Source organism: Pseudorasbora parva, chromosome 10, assembly GCF_024679245.1.
Source record: "Pseudorasbora parva isolate DD20220531a chromosome 10, ASM2467924v1, whole genome shotgun sequence".
In the NCBI taxonomy this organism is placed as follows: domain Eukaryota; kingdom Metazoa; phylum Chordata; class Actinopteri; order Cypriniformes; family Gobionidae; genus Pseudorasbora; species Pseudorasbora parva.
The window spans coordinates 10,280,933-10,305,340 of NC_090181.1; the positions used below are offsets into that span (position 1 = coordinate 10,280,933).

The 24,408-nt window shown below is 38.6% G+C and overlaps 1 protein-coding gene across 3 annotated transcripts in view; it reads left to right on the forward strand.

The window, feature by feature from the left end:
- ttc7b (tetratricopeptide repeat domain 7B) overlaps positions 1-24,408 on the forward strand; it is a 53,934-nt gene that overhangs the window by 13,949 nt on the left and 15,577 nt on the right. For 2 of the 3 annotated variants that reach the window (XM_067455129.1, XM_067455130.1), the window contains exons 6-17: positions 5,696-5,774; positions 7,183-7,355; positions 8,336-8,399; positions 9,373-9,510; positions 12,673-12,756; positions 13,982-14,086; positions 14,235-14,352; positions 15,010-15,067; positions 15,210-15,282; positions 16,957-17,117; positions 19,600-19,716; positions 22,098-22,195. In XM_067455129.1, coding sequence (XP_067311230.1) covers positions 5,696-5,774; positions 7,183-7,355; positions 8,336-8,399; positions 9,373-9,510; positions 12,673-12,756; positions 13,982-14,086; positions 14,235-14,352; positions 15,010-15,067; positions 15,210-15,282; positions 16,957-17,117; positions 19,600-19,716; positions 22,098-22,195 — 1,268 coding nt within the window. Of the gene's footprint in view, positions 1-5,695; positions 5,775-7,182; positions 7,356-8,335; positions 8,400-9,372; positions 9,511-12,672; positions 12,757-13,981; positions 14,087-14,234; positions 14,353-15,009; positions 15,068-15,209; positions 15,283-16,956; positions 17,118-19,599; positions 19,717-22,097; positions 22,196-24,054; positions 24,211-24,408 lie in introns of all 3 variants that reach the window. The other variant, XM_067455131.1, reaches the window with a different exon arrangement.

The following is a 24,408-nucleotide window of genomic DNA, read 5'->3' on the forward strand; positions in this document are numbered from 1 at the left end:
AAAGAGGTATTTGAAGCTGCTGGTGTAAGTGTGCATAAAGTTGCATGTCAGCCACCTCTTATCAAAGCTCACAAAGAAACGTTGACAGTGGGTGTAGAAATACATAAAGACTCATTTTTAAATCGTTTTATTCTCTGACGGATGGCATACTACAATGGACAGTCTAGATGGCTGGATTTCTGGATTGTTGGTGAGTGGCCACCAAGTTCCAACAAGACATTGGCAAGGAGCTAGCGCTGATGATTTGGGCTGGAATATTGGATAGTGAGGTGGAAGGTCATCTCAGATATGTGTTTAAAACTGACCATTTTTTGCTATGGTATTAAAATAAAGATAGTGGCTTCTGAAATCAAAGAATTTTCATTTAGGACAATGCACTATCCCATGCTGCAAAAAAGCTCACAGCAATAAAATTGTATTTTTTACACCCATTGTAAAAAAAATATTTGTGAGCTTTGGTTACCTGTTTGCTGCTCAACAGTGGCTTTTTATAGCTGTCCTTTTAATACTTTCCTCAATAAGACTTTATCTGACCGAGTTCTCTTGTGCTGTACATTACAATCTTATGATAGTTTGATAATTTCTATTCAGTTTTCACACAATATTAGTTTTATTTTTCTCTTTCCTTTTGCATAACATTGCACCATCAGGACTTTCATCTTCAGAAAGATCTTTCTTCCTTCCCCATATTGCTGAGAACTGTAACTTGTTTAATAATGTGGAACAACCTCTTTAAATAGGTTTTCTATTTACCCAAGTTGCCAAAGTTATCTAAAAACAAAGATATGAAGGAAAAATAATAATAATTTGCTATGCTTTGCTTTTTATTCTGGCCCAAAAAAAATTCTGAAAAGATGTTTCTTTAGAAATTGATACATTTTGGATGGTGATGCAAACAAATCATTATTAAATAATTGAAACTGATAGTTTGAACTGATTATGTTAAACTCTAACATGGCTTTGCAAAACTAGTTCAATGTCATGCTTTTCATGAAACTTAATAGTCAAATAAAAGGAAATGCATGGTGATAATCAGTGTAGATAACATCTGCAGCTAGATTTAGCTCAAATAAGTTATGTATATTATATAGAATTCCATATATCGCTCAGCCCTGTCAGATATATAGCACATTATGATTCACAGCCCATACAGGCTTCCTTTAGGGACACCCGAGTCAACGCTGTCCATTCATATACAATTCCTTCAGTTCGTACATCCCTTGTTTTCTCTCTCCACCCCTCTTTCCCTCAGACATGTGCTTCAGTGAGTGGTCTAGGAATCTGCTGAACTTTTTGTCTGCCGACTAACTCCCCGTTTGTCTTTGTGCCTTTTTTTGTTTTCAAATGCTTCATTAACCCTCTGTAGTTGTCAGCGTGTGCATGTCTGTGCGTCTCATGTTATTTATGTGTTCTGATGCAACACTCTCCCCCTGCACCGCGGCCTCTGCACCATGGAGCCGTGTGTTTGACGACTACTCGTACGTATCCCTACACATTCTTCATGTAGAGTAGTGCCTTGTTTTTTGGTAGCAGCTTCACACAGAAGCCAAGAAAACCTAGTGAGCTGCCTACATAAACAGTCTTTTTAGGCAGCACAGGCACACTCTCAACATGAAAGCTTTATGATTGTGCTGCATTCTACTTTTTTTTTTGCCACATTTTAAGATGGCATTGTATGTATCATTAATAAGAAAATCCCTGAATGCATTGAAACAATGCTGTCCAAGATGGTGGACAATGCAAAAGATTTTGATTATAAATATATTTAATTATTTAAAGCCAAAAAGTATCAATAAATAAGTAAAAATAAATCCATTAAATGTGCACCGTGTAAATTTTTGCGACATCTAACAGTGAGGTTGTGAATTGCAACCGCTCACCCCTCCCTTTGAAAGCACATAGAGAAGCTACTGTAGCCAACACAGGCGCTCTGTAGAGAAGTGTTTCCGTTAAGGGCTACTGTAGAAACATGACAACAAAAAATGGCGACTTCACTGTAAGGAGACCCTACGGTGTATGGAGATAGAAATTGCTCATTCTAATGTAATAAAAACATAACAGTTCCAAATGTAAGGTCTTTTATACACCACTGAAAACATAGTTATGTATGTTATATTGCATTTCTTATTTTCAGTAGATTATGGGATTAAATTCCCGTTAAATGTACTGCAGTCACTGATGAAAAAACAATAAGCGGGATGTCAAAATGTGAAAATGTATTGCACAAAATGAAAAAAATACTGCAAATAGAAATATTATAATTTTTTATACAATTTAATTGACATTAATTTACTTATTTAATTTATAAATTTTTAACTTATTAATTTAAGTATTTAATTGACATTAATTTACTTTACATTTTTTGATTCACGCTTATAATAATGCATAACTGTTTTTCGTTTTTTTTTTCATTTTGTGCAATGTATTCATAAATGTGTTTTTACATTTTAAAATCGCACATATTATTATTATTATTATTTATTTATTTATTTATTTTTGCGGAAATTTGACCCCATAGTAGATCCTCATAAATATTACACACTGCACCTTTAAGTTTAATCAAATGGACTGAAAATAAAGTATATGAATAAATATTAAGATAGATTATACACTACTGTTTAAATATTTGTGTGCCCTAGAATTAAAAATTGAATTAACCATGGCATAGTTGAATAACAAGAGTTCAGTACATGGACATCACATACATTGAGTCTCGAAAGACCGCCTTCATATGTAAATCTTGTTTGTGAAAAACACCACGGAAAAACAGGCAATTCTCGACATAATGCCACCTGTGACGCAATCACTGGGATCATTAATATGTACGCCCCCAAAAGTTTTATACGGCAGCGCATGCTTCACGCGAGGATAAATGGCAGATCATGAAATAGATGTTATGTTCAAGGCTGTGCAGGGGACGTGCGGACTTTTCATAGCCATCCCACTGAACAAAACTGTCAACAGGCATGTTTATCTATAACCGGTTACCGCAACAATTTAATTAAAAGTTGTTTGTTGGCCCATTTCAACACGGACAGCTTTTCTAACCTGGACAATAGCAGGCTTCACTCTGTGTCGGATACTGGAGAAGCGCCAATTCAAACTATACCCCCGCAAGCATTAAGTAGTGATTTTATCCACTTATTGACTGTCTAAACAATTTATGATTAAACTGGAGTTTCTTAGTGAGACAACATTAACAATAATATCCCCTGTGTTTTCTAGATCCAACGCAAGATGCTAGTACAGTAACAATAGGAAACTCCAAGTAGTATACATCTGTATGAAAAATGTCAAACTTAATATTATTTCCTGCCAGTGTTGTCATACAAATCTACAAAATACAACCATAGATACATATGGCAATCCATTTTGTCGGATAGAATTATAATTTAGCCTATAGTTTGCTTAAAGATCACTCACTCGATCCTTTTAGCTAACGTCATCACCACCACTTAAGTTGAAACGGTAGTAATTTGACAAGGCATCGTCAGTTTGTTTAAAAAGAAACTGTAGGCTAACTTACTGTACTGTACAAACAAAATATTTGTGCGCTAATGTTACCCAGCTGTTTAGAGTTTGTGATTCAAAGTGAAGAAGCTATCATTGTAAAATCAAACGGTGATGCATTACAGTGATTAAAATGTTCTTTAAATGCTAAAAACAAAGTTGTGACTGCTGACGATATTAGTAAACGTGTAAAGTTAATGTTATATGCTAGTTCACATGTACGCTGAAGTTAAAGTACGGACTTTACATTTTGCAGGTCTTACTGAAAACTTACCACTCAAAAGCGTCCATTTCCTTTCTCAAAACAATTGGTTATTCCTCAAAATCTTTATCTTCGTCAGAAACAGAATCTGTGTGTTTCTGTCATTGAATAAAGATGTGTCATTGAAAGGAGCCGGGCAGTGAAACAGCCAATCAGAGCTGAACTCTACATTAATATTCATGACCCTTCCAAATAAGGCAAAAACAGAGCATTACATCCTAGGGACAATTTATAGGGTTGTAAATGGACCTGTAAAACTGTATCTGGACAATTTTAACCCTTAAATAAGTCACACACCCTATATGCAGATATCGGAGAACAATTTAAAATATTGTTTCAGCTCATTCTAGGGCACCTTTAAAAGTAAAAACTACTCAAATGACTTTGAAATTTACATATGTATTTGGCATTTGTAACTTGCATTGCATTCAAGCCGTACATTTGATCTGTTCATGCATTTCCTGGGATTCAAACTGATGATGTCCTCTGGGTTGCTAGCGCCATGTTCTACTTTTTGAGCTGCAGGAATATCCATTTTTTTCACATTTTTCTCAACATTAGTTTATTTTTTGCTTATTAATGTATTAAGCTGTTATTTTAGCAACGTACTAACTTTATAGAAATCAATTGTGAGACGAGTCACAATGGCAACAAAACAGCTTACTATTTTTTGAAGCAAAACAAATCAAACAGATAGAGGGAAATGAAAAGTCTAGATAGTGCTTTGATGCCCAGGTGAACTAAACATGGAGAATCTCAAAGGTGGATTAATCTCTGTCAGAAAAAATATGATTTTGTTTACTATGAGAGACCTTCTGATTGCAGAGAGTAACATCTAGTCAGTGGTCTTCATCTTGTTGGAGGCATTGGGAAATCGGAAGGAGTAGGAGACCTATAGTTCATCCTATATCCTAATCTTTTGTTCTAACCAGAGGTACATCTTTTTGCAGCACTAGCTTGAAACTTGAGGTGGCCTTACACGTGTCAATTCAAGCTTGTGTTCATGAGAATGTCCATCATTATTTATTTGCGCAGTGCGTGTGTGGTTGGGGAGGGATCAACCATATGGATGCAGGTGGGGCATCTGTCAGTGCTTGTAATGCATCTGTGTGAAATATGACCACTGCAGTGGTGCATTGTGGGTAATGTATCTGTTAGGCTCATAAATGATTGAAAACAATGTCTTTAAACCTCATGCAACATGCAGTTCTTACAGGACAACAAATGTTCAGTGCTCAGTGTTCTGTGTGCTATAAAAACTCTGGTAGTAAAAGGAGAGCTGTTTCCATTCTGTGGCTGATATAAAAATGTTATGCATGTCTAAATAAATAAAAACCAATATGTTTAATGACATGGAAATAAAACAGTGACATTGCAATGTTTGGAAACATATAAAGACCTAGGTTTAAAATCATTTAAATGCATGTGACTTTGTTTTTTAACTAATTCTGTTTCTCTCTATCCTGCTCACTTTCATCACTATTTCGACACTTCTGTCTCTCTCAACACGGCTTCTGTACTGCGTCTCCCTGTGTTCACATGCACCTCTGCACTGCAAGCTATATTCTGTTCTTTTCACACACGTCCATTCATGATGTGTGTGTTTTCGTGTGCTGTCAGTTTGTGGGAATAATGCAGTCTGATGAGAATATTAGGTGTTAATTGTGACTTGCACTGTATCCAGAAGTACTGTTATCGATGTGCCTTACTGTCCCTGATAAGCGACTGCTTGATGCTAGAGCTCATTAAATCATGGCAGAGGTCTGACGTGTCCTGAGGGTGTCTGTGTGTGCGTTTCCATGTGTTTGTGTATGAAGTTTGTACTGAGTCGATGTGAAATTTGTTGATGTCAGCCGTCAGGTTTCTTCAGCTCTCTAGAGGTGATTAATGGATCGCTTTTCTCTCTATTTCCCGGTGCTGCAGTAACCTGACCCGTGGTGTTGGCCGCTTCAGAGAGATTCTCCGAGCCGTTGAGACCAGAACCACTCAGAACCTGCGTATGGTGAGTTGTGCGCATTGACGGCTTTTTCTTGTTGTCTTTAGAACAGTATTTTTGAACCTTTTTTGACCCCAAAAGTCCTCTCATTATCCAAGACAATGTTCATAGATTCCCATGCAGATTTCTGGTACTTCTGCTGTGATGACAAAGCGGCTTCTGTTCAAACTTTTCAATTTACAAACCAGGAGTGTAAATGTATTACAATAATTAAATTAAATAATTATAATAATCCATTCATCCATGGCTTTTTCAAGCCAACTTCAAAGTTTGTCTGCTAACTTTTCAATCTAATAAAATAAAATAATTATAATTATTATTTTTATATGACCTTTCCATTTGATTGTGATTATGGGAGACATTTTTTAATTACTTTTTATTCACAAATATGGCAGTTTATCTACAGTTTCTACTCAATAAATTCATTTTGGCATTATTAGAAGAAGAAAAAGTATATTAATTAAAAGCTATTTAAAGATTTTTCTGAGTGTAGAAATTACCTAAAAGAACCTCTTATAGCCAGGTTTTCTAAGACTTTAAAGCCTGAATCTTAAATAAAACTGACAGGTGTTGAGGGAACAACAGCAGAAAAAAAAGAGTAAATTTTGTTGGTTTTCATCTTAATTAAAACATTTTAAAATCTTGTTTCTTGTCTTATTTTAAATAAAGTTAAATTTGGTTGTCAATTCACCTTTAGTGCTTAATAGACACACTGACACACTGTTCAGTAATTTTACGGGCGTGACAACCACATTCTACAACCAAATTACATGAAAACTGCAGTTAATGACAACCACATTTACAAAGATTCTATGCCCTGTGGGGTTAGGGATAATGACATATTTGAACATGCATCAGAGGTATGTCACTCTGTGTGTTTGTGGTGCAAGAAAAAGATAGAACTTTCACTCATGCGTGTTCTCATGGATCTCATCTCATGGACCAACTTATGGATCTTCCAAGAGAAAGAAAAAAACAGAGCAAGAACAAGACCATAGTAAACCGAGATCAATCCAAATGCTTAATGTTGAAAACAAGACCAAAATATAGTTCCACACAAACTGCCTACTTTATTAACTCCATAAACTAGATTGCTTCATTAGTCAAGCTCAAACAACAAGCCTAACATTTTTAGAATAAGTGGACGGTCTGCGAAGATGCCATAGCGGATACCAAACATGGCACATGGGAGAATGTTGCTGTTGTTAACACGTTATCAATCATCACAATTTTGGGAGCGAGTCGTGTTCCGTACACACACGGAACGTTTTAGTGGATTCACTTATGTATTTAAATGCAGTTGTCACTCCTAAAACTGTAGTTCGTATGTGGTCTCCACGTCATGGTAAGTTTGCTGAGGCCCCCTGTTTGAGAACTACTCTGAAGGTGTATGTTTATGTGTGTTTGTGTTTAGACTATTGCCAGGCAGCTTGCAGAGATCCTGCTAAGGGGCATGTGTGAACAGAGTTACTGGAACCCACTGGAAGACCCCCCTCACCACTCCCCTCTGGATGATCCGCTCAGACAGTCCCCACACACCAAGGACTACGCCCTCAGCCGCCGCCCACGCATCTACTCAGGAGAGAAGTAGGACATATCTCCAGCTCTCCTAGCCTGTGCATTTCTATACTGTCATGCCTAAAGCCTAAAGTATAGTTGTGATTCACACATTAATGCCCGGTTTCAAAGGCCACGATATACTCATGGTGAAGTTCTTTTTCGGTCTTTGCACAGGGGTAAAATTATGTTTGAAATATGTGAGCAATAGGGCTGTACTAGAATAATCGAATATTCGAATATTCGTTCGGTGAGGTGGCATTCGATTTTCAGTTTTGAGATTCGAATATTCTTTTTTTTTTTTCAACACGTGACTTCCGTCGCGGACTCATTCTCACTCATGCATGAAATAATAATAAATAAATAAAAAGCACCGCAACATGCTTTCAATAAAAGCATCGCGCATTTTAAAGATTTAAATTAACAAAAAGTCAGAATAAGACAAAATAAATCCCTTATATAGAATAAAACTAATTGTAATAGATATTACATTTTGTGTCATTTTAAAAACAATTCATTTATTCTTATTCAACTGTTTATAAGCATGCTACTGTGTTTTTTATTTATTACAGTTCATTGAAATCACTGTGTGTTACTAATTTAATTTCTGTTTTGGGATTCATTTGTTTTAAAGAAAGGTTCGTTATTAATACCTTATTAAAGTTCTTGCTCTCAACAGACTTTGTGTTTTGTATCACTTGTGCACTGTGCGTTTTCGGAGCATAAACCTGCCCGTGTAATGCGTACCGGAAACTGTTCTATTTAAAAGATTATTAAATGTTTATTAATATTTAAAGAATGTGTGCAATTTGGCATAGCTTTTTTATATTCAGTGTGGACAAATCCATTAGATTTCTTGCTCTTGTTGCATCTTGCCAGGTTAGGACAGTTTCCTGCTATTATTTTTATGATGTCGCATTAAAAGGGGGGAGAATTTGCTGGTAGAATCAGATTTCTGGTAGTTTGTTTCTTGTTACTGTATTCATGATAGCCTTTCTCTCTCTGTCTAGTTTGTTTTGCCCACAGGAGAACACAGAGGAGGCCTTACTTCTGTTGTTAATCAGTGAGTCCATGGTGAGTAGCAGTAAAACTCCTGTGACCCTTTGAACGGCTGTGGTTTGACCACCAGCACAGGAACTAGAACTTGTAAATGAAGTTAGCACGGCTTGTTGCTGCAGGTGTTTTACCATGGAAGGGCCATTATAATAGCACTGAAAGCAGAGCTGGAGAATGTATTTAGCTTTAACTCAGCAGAATTAAACCATTAGCTCTCTTGCTCATGTGGCTTTTTCTTTAATTTTCTTTAACTGATGGTTCAACAGCTCAGGGATTGACTGTGATTATGACAATGTTCAGTTATGATTTGAGTTTATTTTTTTTACCTTGGCACAATGTAATCAAGTAGGGTTTTATTTCATAGAAATATTTACTTCTGCAAAGTGAGGATAAGGAAATAAGCTGTTAAATATTATCAGTAGCATCTATTATTGATACTGTAGATTTGGTATATGCTATAAGTTCAAAAGTTTGGGGTCAGTTTTTTGAAAGAAAGAAACTAAAACTTAATTGATTAAGGAAGCATAACATTAATCAAAAGTAACAGTAAATACATTTATAATGTTACAAAATATTTCTGTATTAAATATCTATAAAAAATCCTGAAAAAATGATCACATCACTGTCATTTATATAGATCAGTACAACGTTGATAATAATGTCACTGTCAAGAAATGTTTCTTGATCAAATCACCAAATATGCATATCAGAATTACTTCTAAAGGCTCATGTGACACTAAAGACTGGAGTAATGATGCTGAAAATACAGCTCTGCAATCAAAAGGATAAAATTGCATTTTAAGATTTAGGAAAATAGAAAACATAATATTCATAATATTTCTGGTTTTATTGTATTTTGATCAAAAACATGCAGCCTTGGTGAGCATGAGAGATATCTTTAGAATTTCTTTTTAAAAATCTTAACAACCCCAAACATTTGAACGGTAGCGTGGAGTGGGAATGTGTATTCTAACTTCTGTATTTATCGTAGGCTAACAGAGACGCCGTGTTGAGTCGAATCCCTGAACACAACAATGACCGAATCATCAGCCTCCAGAGCGCCTCGCTGGTGTACGACCTGCTGACCATCGCGCTTGGCAGACGTGGACAGTATGAGATGCTCTCAGAGGTGAGGTCCTGCCCACACTCATCGCTATGGGAATGTTTAGGAATACTCCCTCAGCGGGACGAGTTAAACCTCCTGGTGTGGTTGCTGTGGTAACGAGACCAGACATGCACTCTAGACTGGACTGTGTGTGTGCAGGGTATTCTCACAAAAATGCGTATAAATAGTACGAGTGTGCAATATTATATTATATTATATTAATTATATTGCTTTTAGTAATTCAAAACAAATTGCTCTAGTATTAGATCAGCATGTCACAGTTTTGTTTAAATCTTTAAAGGCACAATATGTAAGATTTTTGGATTAAAATATCCAAAAAACACTAGGGGCGTTTTCACACCTGAAAGTCCGCACCAAGGTCCAAACCAAAGTTTGTGTTTTGATACATTGTATCCGTTTGGTTAGTTTTGTTTGCTTTCACATTGCAGTTCTGCAAGCGCACTAAAGAACTTTACATGACGCATTGGCGTCCTGTCGTCATCATCTATGTGGGCTGCATCTTAACATTGATTGGTTTGTTAGCGGACGTGCGTCTGACGTCAGTGTGTTGTCAATTCAGCGGGTAACTTTGACAAGAATGAATGAACAGACGCATATCATTGCCAATACTGTTAATATTATGGCATTATCTGTCTAACAAACTAAAAAGTCCTAAAATCCGGACCAAACAAAGTAGATGTGAAAGCACCCTAAAACAATGTTAAATATTTTGTTGACTTGTGTACTTCCATTATCCCCAGATGTTTCCAAGAATGTTTAACTGAGACCGTGTCTGTGCTAGGGGTGTCCATGGTTAACCGATTGACCGATTAACCGTTAAAAATTGCGTAACCGAGTGAAACATTTTGCTTGGTTAAGTGGCGTCAATGACGTGCCTTGAATATAGTTGTAATATATTTTTGCACCCCTAGAGACCGCCAGAGCGCTCCCAGACATTTGTAATATCCACAAGAAGAAGTCATGACCAGCTTTCTAAGCGGGCAAAGAAAGCGTGGGAGCACTTTAAAAATGAGAGTGACGGGGCAAAATGCAAGTATTGCAATGCAGTGCTTGCCGCATTTTTCAGGCTATAAGTCGCTCTGATGCGACTCGTATGAGTCGCATCAGTCAAAATATGCGTAATGAAGAGGAAAATAACATACGTCGCACTGGACTAAAAGTCGCATTAGGCCAGAGCGGGAGCCGCGCGCGCTGTGCATAACGGATCAGAAGAAAGAAAGTTTGAAGTGAGAAACTTGTGAATGACTAGAGAAAAGCAGACGTTACTTTAACTGTAATGAAGAAAACAAAAAAGCTAATGGCGGACTGAAAGCAAGATGGCCAGAGCTGAAGGGACGAGTCCACAGATGCTTGAACTCTGCCGGGAGAGGCTCAGCAGCCGCGCGAGTCAAACGCTGTGTGAATCATTCTCGGCTGCATATTTTACTAACGTTACATGCTCTAATCGTGCAGACGCCCTCGCGGCCACTCGCATTGCTCGTGAACTGGAGCGCATCTCATCCTAATTTAACGAAACTCAGCGTACGCCTCGCAGACATGAAATAGATCTTAAGAAACTTGAAATGTCTTTTAACAATTTAAAACGAAAAGAAATAGGCTACTCTCTGATTATGTAATCCATGATGTGCATTTCTCTATATAGGCGCGCTCACTACGGAGATGGTGGTCGTCAAATTAATAAGATAAAAATAACCCTGACGCACACTATGGTTAACCGAGTATTAACCGCTAAGGGCCTCGGTTAACGGTTAATGAAAAACTTGAAAACGTGCAGCCCTAGTCTGTGCATTGCCTATCAATGGCATCATACCCACGTTACCCTCGATTTCTGGTTTTATTTTGTAGAATCCATTGAAGCATATTATGTGTTTTATTAGACAGGTGAGCAACGGTTTGGGTACATTCATTGACAGAAAATAAATCATTGTTATATAAGTCAACACAGTTAGTCTTATTATTTAAATCTCGTTTTCTTGATTTTACCATGTTTTACCATGACTGATGCCTAGCAAACGCCCAGAGTAGCATTATAACATAACACACTCAAATGTATCTAATATGATAACCACGCTGCGTTACCTCAAATACGATTGACCGGAAGAAGCGGAAGCAGTCATCTGTGGCATAATAAATGCTCCGCTGCTCTCGAGCCGTGTGTCGCGCTTATCTCTCATTAGCAATCGCTCCGGTGGCCTCCTTCCGCTCCGGCGGCTTTCAGCCCCGCACTGCTTCATACTACAATAACTTCAATAAATTATTAATACATTAGCTCATCCATGAATATGATTTCTTCCCGAGTCCCATAGAATTCTTTTCCACAGGCTATAGAGGTGAAGACAACAATTCCCATGATTCATAAAGCTAAGCCTTTGTTTTTAATAAGCGACCTCTAGTGGTCAAAATTACATATTTTGCCTTTAAGTAAAGGGCATTATTTAATAACTTTCTACTTGGATTAATTTTTAGCCACGAACATACCTGAAATGTTTGTTTTCAAAAGCCTGGCCTATTTAAGACAGAACAGGCAGATAAAAAAAGCCTTTTTGGTGTGTGTGTGTGTGTGTGTGTGTGTGTGTGTGTGTGTGTGTGTGTGTGTGTGTGTGTGTGTGTGTGTGTGTGTGTGTGTGTGTGTGTGTGTGTGTGTGTGTGTGTGTGTGTGTGTGTGTGTGTGTGTGTGTGTGTGTGTGTGTGTGTGTGTGTGTGTGTGTGTGTGTGTGTGTGTGTGCGCGCGTGTGTGTGTGTGTGTGCGCGTGTGCGCATGTGGTTTGTAGTGTGATGTTTTCATTATTGTACCTGGGCAGAATTTTCTCTTCCGTCTCCATCTTTTGAGCATGCTGTTGTTGCTAATGTTAGACTCGGCATAACTTTTGCAATCACAGGCCCCAGGAGTCTGCCATATGTATTGTGTGTGTGTGTGTGTGTGTGTGTGTGTGTAGCTGTTTGGTATATAGATCTAATTGTTCGATGAATTGCTCTCTGCTAAGCTGCTAGTGTGATTAACTGTAAAAGCCTCAGAGACGTGCTGAAAGCTTGTGGCACTCTGGGTAATCTACAGTAGGAGACATGGCCTGGCTCTGTGTTTGACCTTTGTGTGTGTGTCTGTTAGGGTCATAATTATTGTTCTCAATTCTTATCTGAGGTTACCTTAATGTGTCCTCTCCACAGTGTCTCGAAAGAGCCATGAAGTTTGCCTTTGAGGAGTTTCATCTCTGGTTCCAGCTCGCTCTCTCCCTGATGGCTGCTGGCAAGGTTGGTTTTCCTTTTTAAAACTCTATGTACCCCAAAGTTTCCATGGCCATTAAAAACCTGGAAATCTAAGGCAATGGTGTAGTTGTGATTTTCAAGGCCTATAAAAAAAATAATGAAAATTGATAATAATGAAAATGAGTAAACATTTCTTTAACATATTCTTTTATATTATATACACTGCCGCTCAAATGTTTTTGATCGGTACGATTTTTTATGTTTTTAGAAGTTGTCTCTTATGCTCACCAAGGCTGCATTTATTTTATTAAAAATATTTTAAAAAACTGTGAAATATTATTTAAATGTTTTATATTTGAATATATAATAACATGTAATTTATTTCTGTGATGTCAAAACTGAATTTTCAGCTTCATTACAGTCTTCAGTGTCACATGATCCTTCAGAAATCATTCTGATATAATGATTTGCTGCTCCACAATCATCTTTGATTATCAATGTTGAAAACAGTTGTGTAATTTTTTGGGGGGGATTATATGATGAATAGAATAGTGTTTATCAGAATTTTTTCTAAAATCAGGTGTTTTCAGGCAGACTGTCTGCACTATTAATTGCAAGTGATCAAATAAGTTTTGTGTGTCCAGAGATAACCAGCCTATCTGTATGGGTTGCTTTTGACATAGGCGTACCCACATATGTGATAAGGCTTTCAAAAATGATGCAGGAGAAATAGAGGTGCATCATCTCACCCTCCAAATATGCACCCTGTCGAGTTGCAGTACAGAACTCCGTTTTTCTTGTCCGGCGGAGGAGTTCTTCACCTTGACTTGGCTGGGTGTTTATTTGGAGAGCTGGTATATTGTGATGTTCAATGCTGTAGTCGCAAATGAAACCTTTGGACATACTGTTTGAATACCCTATGACTACTTCTGGCATTTCCGGTGCAGGTCTTGATGCCATCGTTGACGCATTAATAGGGACCCAAAAGAATATTTAAAATCCAATTTGAGCAGCCGTAGCGTCCAGACTGATACACATCTGTAAAAAATCTGATTGGAATCGCATTTCAAACCACCTCCAAGTGAGGCTTGAATAAGATTTTAAAAAATCTAATTCCATATGTTGTTGTTTTTTGGTTTTGCTGTCCAGACTTTAAAAAACTCATCTGGATAAATATATTTTTTTCCTATACAGCCTTATATACTATTTACAAAATATAACTAATATTTCATTAGAAATTGCTGCAATCTCTGTGTTTGTGTGTGCGTAGTCTGCTCGAGCAGTGAAGGTGCTGAAGGAGTGTATGAGATTGAAGCCGGATGATCCCACCATCCCTCTGCTGGCTGTCAAGCTGTGCATTGGAAACTTGCACTGGGTAATGAAAGCGGAATCATGGGAACTATGCACAGGCTCAACCGGAGAGCTGACACTGACCTGTTTATGACTCTGTAAATCCATTACTGTTAGACCGTCCACAAACAGTGAGATGGTGATGACATGGGGTGTGTATTTGTGTGTTTTAGCTGGAAGAAGGAGAGCGCTTCGCTAAAATAGTGATTGATATGGGTGAGAAGGCGGCTGAATTCAGGGCCAAAGGCTATCTAGCTATTGGTCTCGTCTACAGTCTAAGAGCCACAGATGGTGAGCACACCTGCACTAGGACACACTGTATATACCATTTATATACCATTATAATAAGGCATATAAGTAATATTTACTGTATCCTCTACAGCACACTGTATATTTTATATAATCCATTTATAATACTTTATACATTGTTTCTATACTCTATAATACTTGTATAACTATTTTCTCCTTAATAATTTAAAATGTCCTGGGCTTCATGGTTGAGAACCACTGGTCTTAACCTTTTCTGCATTCGATTTGTACTTTGCCTTTTCTCAGTTTTTATATAACACACTCTTTAAGCACTCTGTACCTTTCTTTAATGCCTTTTGTAATGCGTTATGTTTTCTCTACATTCTATAACATGCTCTATACCCTTTCTATAATCCATTTATACTTTCTAACCTCTTCCTTTTCTTATATAACACACTCTTTACCTCTCTGTAATGACAATTACATAATTTATAATGCGCTCAACCTTTTTTCTTTATAATCACTTCATAATGCTCTATACATTATCTCTTCCCTCTATTACATGCTCTATAATCCCTTGATACCCTTTCTCTAACATTTAAGGTATCTGAAACCTTTTCTGAAACCTGAAGTTTTCTTAGTTTCTTGATTTATTTTGTCCTTACCATCTTCTTACATCTCTGTTGTCTATATTTACAGCGTCTCTTCGAGGAATGCAGGAAGAGTATCAGAAAAAAGCACTCAGCGCTTTCCAGAGGTGATTTTCAGACTCTTTTCATCTCTCTCTCTCTCTCTCTCTCTCTCTCGCTCTCGCTCTCGCTCTCGCTCTCTCTCGCTCTCTCTTTTTCTCACTCTCCCATTCTCTCACACTGATGAAATACTCTGTTTCTCTCTCTCAGGGCACAGAGTCTGTCCCCCACTGATCATCTGGCTGTTTTCTACCTGGCACTGCAGCTGGCTGTATCTCGACAGGTAGGAGGATCAACATCTGCTCCTTAGACACAAGTAGTGAGAGTTAAAACATCTCAACATTCAGATGATGAAGTCTGACTTTGTTGTGACGATACATTTCTCCTCCAGTTTGCATTATGATTCCTATTAGGGGTGACCCCTAATAGTCGAAGATTCGGTGCATCGATATGCAGGACCGGATTCGACCACTGATCTCATGGTCGAATCTTCGCAGGTGTTAAGAAACGAGGATCATACCATTTTGCCAATATGGGGGTGCTCAATATTAGTGTTATAAAGACATGTCGCGGCGCTGAGCGATCGCCCCTTTAAGGGCACTGAGCTTCGCACTGGACGCGCCTTTAAAATTTGAACACTCAACGCCTGTCCGCAGCGATTAAATGTATATTTCCCTCAAATCGTGAATGTACATACTGATTTCACCCTGTGCTACAAGATACACTCATTGTGTAGCTCTTCTTTCAAAAGTCGATTCAAAATTGAGCTTGTGCGTATATAATGTTCACGTCTGTCTGGTGTGAGAGACCTGAGACACGGCGCTGAGCTTCAGTCCGGTGTGCGACCCCCGTTAGGCACAATCGGCTTAAGAACGTGCATATAAACGCACTCAAAGTGTTCTTTTCCTCTCTAGGCAGGTATTCTTTTAAGGTTTATTTATCAAAATGTTCTGTTATATATTTGTGTGATGTTCTGTGTTTCGATCGCGGCTTTTAAATGTTATGAGAGAACATTAAATTTAGGAATGTGTAGTGTAGCCTAGTTTTGATCACTTTATTAAAAGTGGTGGCTGTGTGCCGTGTGTAAAATAAAAATAGTCTTAGCCTCCTGCTGACTAGTGTCCTGCCCTACCCAACCCGTTTATACCATTTATTTTTTTCCGGTCTATGGTTTACACACATATATAGATGATTCAACTATTGGTCGACCATAGAGATTTTTGAAAATTCTGATTCGAATGTGTAAATCCTTAGTCGGGGACACCCCTAATTCCTATAAGTATTCGCATACGACCACTCAGAGCTGGGCAATATGGCCAAAATAATATGATATTTATCACAATATTCTATTCATACCATTAGTGAGACTACATTACATACGCACTACACACGTTTGTTAGACCTCAGGAAAAAATTTACCGAAGGAATAAGCTACCTTTTAGTTTAGGGCTAAATTAAATCTTTTTTATTGTCCCCCAAATTTTTAATTTTATGTTTTACGAATTAGCACAAATATATTATCAAAAATGGTGACTAAAGAAAATTAAAACAAATTTACATAAATAACAATTTTGTCAATCTTTTAATGTTCAGTTAATTTACAACAAAAACAGCATTTTTATTATGAATTATAAATTAAATATGATGAATTAAAACATGGATCTTGGCATGATATGTGTTAATATATAATAAGAATAATATTAATGAATGCATGCTAAATTAAGTTTATCAAAATTGTGGTTTTAAATTTTTCAATAAATATCAATACTGATTAACCTCCCAAGCCTAGCCACATCTCACACAAGTTCTTGCCAAAGCAAGATTGATTTGTCCTTATTTCCCTCTCCGTCTGTCTCACTCCCCAGATGTCAGTCTGTTATTTTTTCCTTCTCATTTCTCGCTCACCCTGTTTAAACAATCATCATATAAAAGCATCTCTTGTGTGTGTGCATGTCAGATTCCAGAAGCTCTCGGTTATGTGCGCCAGGCGTTACAGCTGCAGGGCGATGATGTTCATTCACTGCACCTGCTGGCCTTGCTGCTGTCAGCTCAGAAACACTACCACGATGCTCTCAACATCATCGAGATGGCCCTCAGCGAATACCCTGAGAACTTCATGTGAGTCCAACACACTCAAAGTTGCTGTCACGCTTTATCTAACCTCTCCAGCTTCTAGTTGGATGTAGCCTTGTTTTTGGACTGCGCTGAGTTGCTACAGTTGTCAGCAGCCAATCAGAGAAAGGGAAGGAGTCTATTCTTGGATCAGGGAACCAATCAAATGATTCCATGCTTTTTTTGCACAGCATTTGTAAAGCCTTACACACACACACACACACACACACACACAGCAGCAGGCAGTGTTTAGACATTTAGAGGCATGCTACAATGTCCACTCTAATGAGAATGTTTGTGTTCGCTGTAGCAGCTGGGATAGATGGGTAGATATCTGCTGCTGGCATCTTCAATTAGACGAGTTAGAAGTATGTGTGCGTGTGTGTGCTGGATGTTTGGAGCACTGGGCAGTCCCCACGCAAATTCCCTTCACATTCGATTTGATCAGTCTCCTCAATTTCTGTGTGTGTGTGTGTGTGTGTGTGTGTGTGTGTGTGTGTGTGTGTGTGTGTGTGTGTGTGTGTGTGTGTGTGTGTGTGTGTGTGTGTGGAGTTGTCCTTCTGGCTGTGCGCTTCAGCCACTTACGTAATAGAAAAAAAATACAACAGCTTTCTTTTTCCTCCAATCCTATGGCCCTCTTTTTCACCCAGTTTTTCCCTGAAGGGGTTTTGTGTGTGTGTGTGGGCATGTAATCCCTACGTTATGGGGACAAAATGTCCCCACAAAGATGGCAATATCCGAAATCCTTGTCCTTTTGGGGACATTTTTTAGTCCCCATGAGGAAAACATCTTATAAATCATACAGGATGAGTTTTTTTTTGAGAAAGTAAAAATGCAGAATGTTTCCTGTGACGGGTAGGTTTAGGGGCAGGGGCAGTGTAGGGGGATAGAAAATACGGTTTGTACAGTATGAAATCAATTATGCCTATGGAAAGTCCCCATAAAACATGGAATCACTACGTGTGTGTGTGTGTGTGTGTGTGTGTGTGTGTGTGTGTGTTTCCATGCAATTTGCTTCATTGCCTTGAATGGAAATGCACCAGAACATCCAGCCTTCCTTATTCCACACACACAGACACATGTGACAAGATTAATTCAGTGCTTATGTGGGCGTCCTAGCGGTGTAGCGTGCAAATACAGCAGAGATGAAAGAGCAGCTGATGAGAGTGTGCCTTCAGCGCTTTGAATTGGCTGAACTCAGATCAGCGTGGCCTTCTGAGACCGCAGCGCATATATAAAGCTCAAACTGATCTCGGTTCAGACTGCAACGACAATGAGCTGTTGAAGAGAAGCCTCAATATATCTGCTTCACACACACACACACCAGCTGGATCTCCTCACAAGCTGCCATATCTGATTATGGAAATGCCCATCTGCACTCTCGATGGTGGGATGTTCACTCAGTGCAAGCAGATCTACTATCTGCAAAAATGTGTGTGAAATACAGGTGTTACCAGAGGATTCTGTGTGCACTCATTAGCAGAGATTTGCAACACTAGATAGGACACAATACACCCCAAACACTCATACACATATATACAATATACAACTTACAGCACAGAACTAAATATAACAAATAAATAATTTGAATTATTGGATATATATTGGTTTATATTGGATTTAATTGTGTATTTCTCCTGTTTTAATGTTCAGATCATCTTTGCAGTCATCTTATGCTTCCAAATGTATTCTAATGTAATGCGTTTTATTCCTGTGATGGCAAAGCTGAATTTTCATCTGCCATTACTCTAGTCTTCAGTGTCACATGATATCTCTAAAGAAAAGAAACTTCAAAAGAACAGCATTTTTTTTTATAGAAATCCTTTCTAACGTTTAATAAATCTTACTGACTCTTAATGATTTTTTTATTGTATTTCAACAAAATTGTGTACAATTTTGGGTGCGTCTCAATCAGGTCCCTAGTTCAGTTGTCAGGGCACTGATCAGGGAGTCAGCCCATTGACTTATGTCCTGATCACTGCCCTGACTAGTGAGCTAGGGAGCTGATTGAGACGCAGGGTTTAAAATGATGGATATTTATGGACTAACAAATCTGAATTAATTTCTCTATACACAACATACAAATGATATACTCAACATAACACTCAATATAACACAAATAAAAAACACAATACATCATACTTTCAAAATATACAAAATGGCACACAATATACCACAAATACGCAACGTACAGTTGAACACCGTATTCATGATTTATATTTGTTTTTTTTCCCTGTTGTTCAGATTTTTTTTTTCCTCAGCGTTCAGTATTGTATCATAGAGAGAAATCTTTATATATATAAGTTATCCCAGCTGAAGAGGCAGAATCATTTTGACCCCGATTAAAGTTTTGCATTTAATAGGGCTTTCTGAGATTTACACTGATTAATCTTTATCTGTGTTCAATAAACTCAGCTCTTCTCTGTTTATTAAATACTTTCAGATGAAAGGAGAGTGAAGATAAACTTTTTTTTATTTGTCTCTGTAGTCTTTTATTCACAAAAGTTAAGTTGGAGACGTTGTGTCGAGGCCCAGAAGAGGCGTTACTCTCCTGCAAACGCATGCTGCAGATTTGGAAATCCTGTTACAACCTCACCAACCCCAGGTAAACACACTCACACTCACACACTAATAAATAACTGATAAATGTGTCGTCACTTGTGAGACTTGTAAGTGAGTCAGTAGCAAAGACTTTTATATTGAATGGGACTGAAACAATGTTTTAAACAAGGACAATATTTTTTACTTTAAACAACACCTTATAAGACGCAACCGACAAATACTTTGACTTGCGCTGTCATGAGAAAAGGCCTTAAACGTTCTAAGACAAAGACATTGTTTTCCTCAGCAGACATTCAAACTGTTTTTTTCATTCCGAATATAAGACTGACCTGAAAAATATCAGATGCGGGCAACACGCTTAGTCGATTCTCTCTCTCTCTCTCTCTCTCTCTCTCTCTCTCTCTCTCTCTCTCTCTCTCTCTCTCTCTCTCTCTCTCTCTCTCTCTCTCGCTCTCTCGCTCTCTCGCTCTCTCTCTCTCTCTCTCGCGCTCTCTCGCTCTCTCTCTTTCTCTCTCTCTCTCTCTCTCTCTCTCTCTCTCTCGCTCGCTCGCTGTTGCTAAAAGCAAGTGTCGGCACTCACCATCACACATGAAAACAGCACAGCATGTCTCTCTGACTGTGAGGAGCTAACCACACCTTTATTAAAAATAAATAAAAGCACAGCTCGTACCAGTGCTGTACAGTATGATTCAGTTCTGCTTTCTCTCGCTCGCTCTCACGTTCTAATGGCTGAAATCCCAACCCCCTGCTGTCAGAACACTCCAGCTCTTCCTGTCAAACTGTCCTGAACTTCCGTACCTGGTGACAATCCACCAGAGACCAATTAGTGTCTGGACACTGTAACCAAACTCTGCCACTGCCACATATTCAGAGTCCCGCACTCCAAACCCTGGGTAGCGCCACTGTGTCAGGACCACTTGAGCTCTTCCACACCTAAACCTCACTGGTAATAGATCCTCAGACTCATTCTCGAACACCAAACAGTTGCTCCTCCATCAAAGGTTGTCGGGCGCCTCTTCAGGAGGAAGAGACAAAACGTATATAGTGACATATGAAGCACAGCTCACACGGAAGTCACTTCCAAACCAAACAGCTCTCTTTTGGTCAACACAGTACATTTGCATAAACAACTTCCCTGATCATTGGAATTTCTTTTGACTGGATTTAGTTAAAATTTGCAGAATATCAGTAAATGTGACTGCATGTTTAGCTTTTGGAATCGAAGCCCCACCCTTTTACCCCATTAAAGCCCAGTTCATTCACAATGCTATGGTACCAAACACCTCCATGTTTTCCCTATTTAAATACAGTTACAAGAATAGTTGAACGATCAAGTATGGTGACAAAATATAAAACGTGGTGCTTTTCTAAGCGGATTAAAAAGGAGAACTATAATGTATGGCGTAATAACACTTCTAAGAGTGCTTCGACTCGGCGCAGTAAAAAGTCCCGTCTGAAACATCCTCCTCATTTCTGTCAATAGGGGGGAGGGGGAGATGTGAGGGAGGATGTTTCAGCCGGGCCTTTTTTACTTTTTTTAAAACATACTTGATCGTTCAACTATTCGTGTAAAACATGGAGGTGAAAACATGGTGTTTGGTCACTTCTAACTGTGACCAAACATGGAAGGGAAAACATGGAGGGGAAAACAGAGGTGTTTGGTCACTTCTAACTTGATTTCTGTTTGGTACCATAGTGAATGAACTGAGCACACACTAAGACGAGAGAGGTATATCAGCTCGTTTTATTTAAGGGAATAACATATTGTTTAAAGTGGTGAACCCTTTGAAGGATCTGCTGCAAACATCTTGGTGCCTGATAACACAGCACACCTTCAGGGGTCTAGTGAAGTCCATTCCTCGTTGGGTCAGGGCTGTTTTGGCAGCAAAAGGGGGACCAACACAATATTTGGAATATTCGGTCATAATGTTATGCCTGGTTGCTGTATATGATTATACAATTTTTAGTTTTTAATTTAAACAAATAATAATTTAAATTGATTTTACACACTTAAAGCAAGTCTGGGCACTTTTAAATTGGACCAGTATGCAACCACTTAGCAATTCTCTTTCACCCATTCAGAGCACACAGGCAACGACCTAACATCGTCCTGATAACCACCCGTAACACCATAGCATCCTGGCGCCCAGTCTCCTCGAGCTCGCGTTTTCTGATTTTCTCTATTTATTCTCTTCTTTCGATGCTCCTTTTCAGTTGAACAGTGTTGCAGGAGCATTGTGGTCGTCTGTGCCAAAGCAGTGTGCCGTGAGATGCTGAGTGAAATTTCTGAGGGTTTCATCATTCTGTGTGTGTTGATGTGCAAGGATCACGTCGCCTGTCTGGGTGCTTGACCGAGTCTCTAATTTGAATGTCTTAATTGCCTCCTCTTATCTTTTGCATGTATTTCTGTGTGTGTGTGTGTAGTGATTCTGGGAGGGGGAGCAGTCTGTTAGACAGAGCTGTGGCTGACCGTCGTCAGCTGAACGCCATGAGCCTACCTGACTTTAGTGACCCAGAGACAGGTGAGCACACACACACACACACACATCTCTGTAATTATTGTGGTAACTGTTTTCCCCTGCCTTTTGTGGTGAGTTTGCATAACCATGACAACAGACATCAGCTGCTGTTATTTTAACTGTATTATACTGTCTCTCTCTCTCTGTATTATACTTTATACTGTCTCTCTCTCTTTCTCTCTCTCTCTCTCTCTGTCTTTCTCTCAATCTCTCTCATTGTAATGTACATTTTAACTTTTTGAATTTCTAGAGCTGTAATCCTTAAGGATGGGTCATATTGAAATACTTATATTTTATTTTCTGTGAATACACACTGTATAAATAATGCTTTTACTCTGTTTTCAGCTAAATTCACATGAATTTGTTCCCAGTATCTTGTGCAACGAGTGAAGTAATTAGATAAAGAGAGCTGGGATGAGTGCAGGTGTTTATTTGCTGCGTTTGCACAGCAGTGATGGTGGAGGGTTTCTCTGCTGTGTATGCAGACAGTAAACATGTCATCTAGTCTCCGTGATTCAGCAGTTACTCATTTTCTTTACAATCTGATCCTCCTGCTCCAGCGGTTGAGTACCGGTTATTCACTTTTTTATTTGTTTCATTATTTTAACCTTTTCCATTTATTTTAGAGCTGTCAACCAATTAAACTTTTGAATTAAATTTAATTGACCCTTCACTAAGCCCCGCCCTCCTTAGTTACCGTTGCTATGCCTGTCAAGCTTTGCGCCTGGCACTTCTATTACAGTATGTATGCGCCGGTGTCAGACAAGGAAAGAATTAGTCATTTTTTGGCAAACAGGTGAAATATCTGAGAGAACAAGACAAAAGGGACTGCAGTATGCATTCGTGGGATATATCCATGACATACTATGCAACCGATTAGAGAATAATTTCATTAAAATTGAAGCTAAAGCCTATAGTCCCAGCACAATCAGCAGCCGCCTCATACGTATGTTCAGGCACAGCAGGGTAAGTGAAATGAGAAAATAATCAAATAATTATAAATTAAACAGCTTATCAATATATCTTAGGGAATAAACACAAAACATTAAGTTAGCCTGAACACTTTGCAATGATTCTCCCACTTATATTTAATGTGCCGGCTAACGTTACTGCTAACATGTTGTGTGTCTAATCTACGCCTTGGACCAGAGATACTGACCTGAGCCATACATCAAAAACCCCAGCTACTGAAATACACCCTTATAACAGAAAGTCACTCTCTCAAACATGGGTTTTTATTCATTTTATAAAACACAGCCACTGCAACGATCCTTATGATGATCTTAATTTGCACACTATTTGTCTAAACAAAATACAATACAAAACGAATAAATAAAGCTACAAGACAGTCCTTTTTATAGTCTATATACTGCATCATATGTAATAACTTGCGTCAGTCAAAAACCTCATGTTTTATTTCAGATCGTTGGAGCAAATTTAGGCTAACGTTTTTGTTAATCCTGTGGACATTTAGTTGTGAATGCGGCCTCACACACTGCTTGATTCACTCCTGCTATTTCTCACCTTGGGTTTTAGGTTTGGGGAAGGAAACAAATTCCACCCTCCGTCCAAACTTTTAGGATACCAGGTATCAGATTTGCACAATCCATACACACAAGTTCACATCGGCATGTTTCCCTCACTCGAAGCCTTGGCAGACGTTCCGCACTTATTTACGGTTGCTAAGCGGTTTTCGGACGTGGCTTAGCGAAGGGTCAATTATGTTTAATGTAGTTAAGATGCGTGTTGAATTAACGCTTCCCTATGACAGCCCTAAATATTTAATGTCTTTTTCCTTCTGTATTCTTTGTTTTGTTTTGTTTTATATCGCATCCTTTTCATTTTCTTATATTTATTCCTAGCCTCTCATGCCTCTTCCTCCCTCTTGGGGTCAGAACCTGTATCTCCTGTTTTTCCATCCTTCTATTCTCCACCTCCACCCAAGATTGAATCCACTCAGAGGCGCAGCAGCCATGCTTTCTGTGACCACGCCCCCCACCGACGCTTCTCCTCAGCCAGTAATTCACTGTACACCTTGTGTTATTCAGCCATAGCCTGGCATGAGTCTCCTCTCACTAGCCAATCCCCTGCCACTAACTGCACTGCTCTGCCTGAACAGCCCCACCCACCAGCCCAATTCATTTGGGATTTGGTTAATTGTGTTTGGTGGCCTGTTTGCTGCTGCGGTTTGAATTGGTATTAAAGCAGAGTTTGCC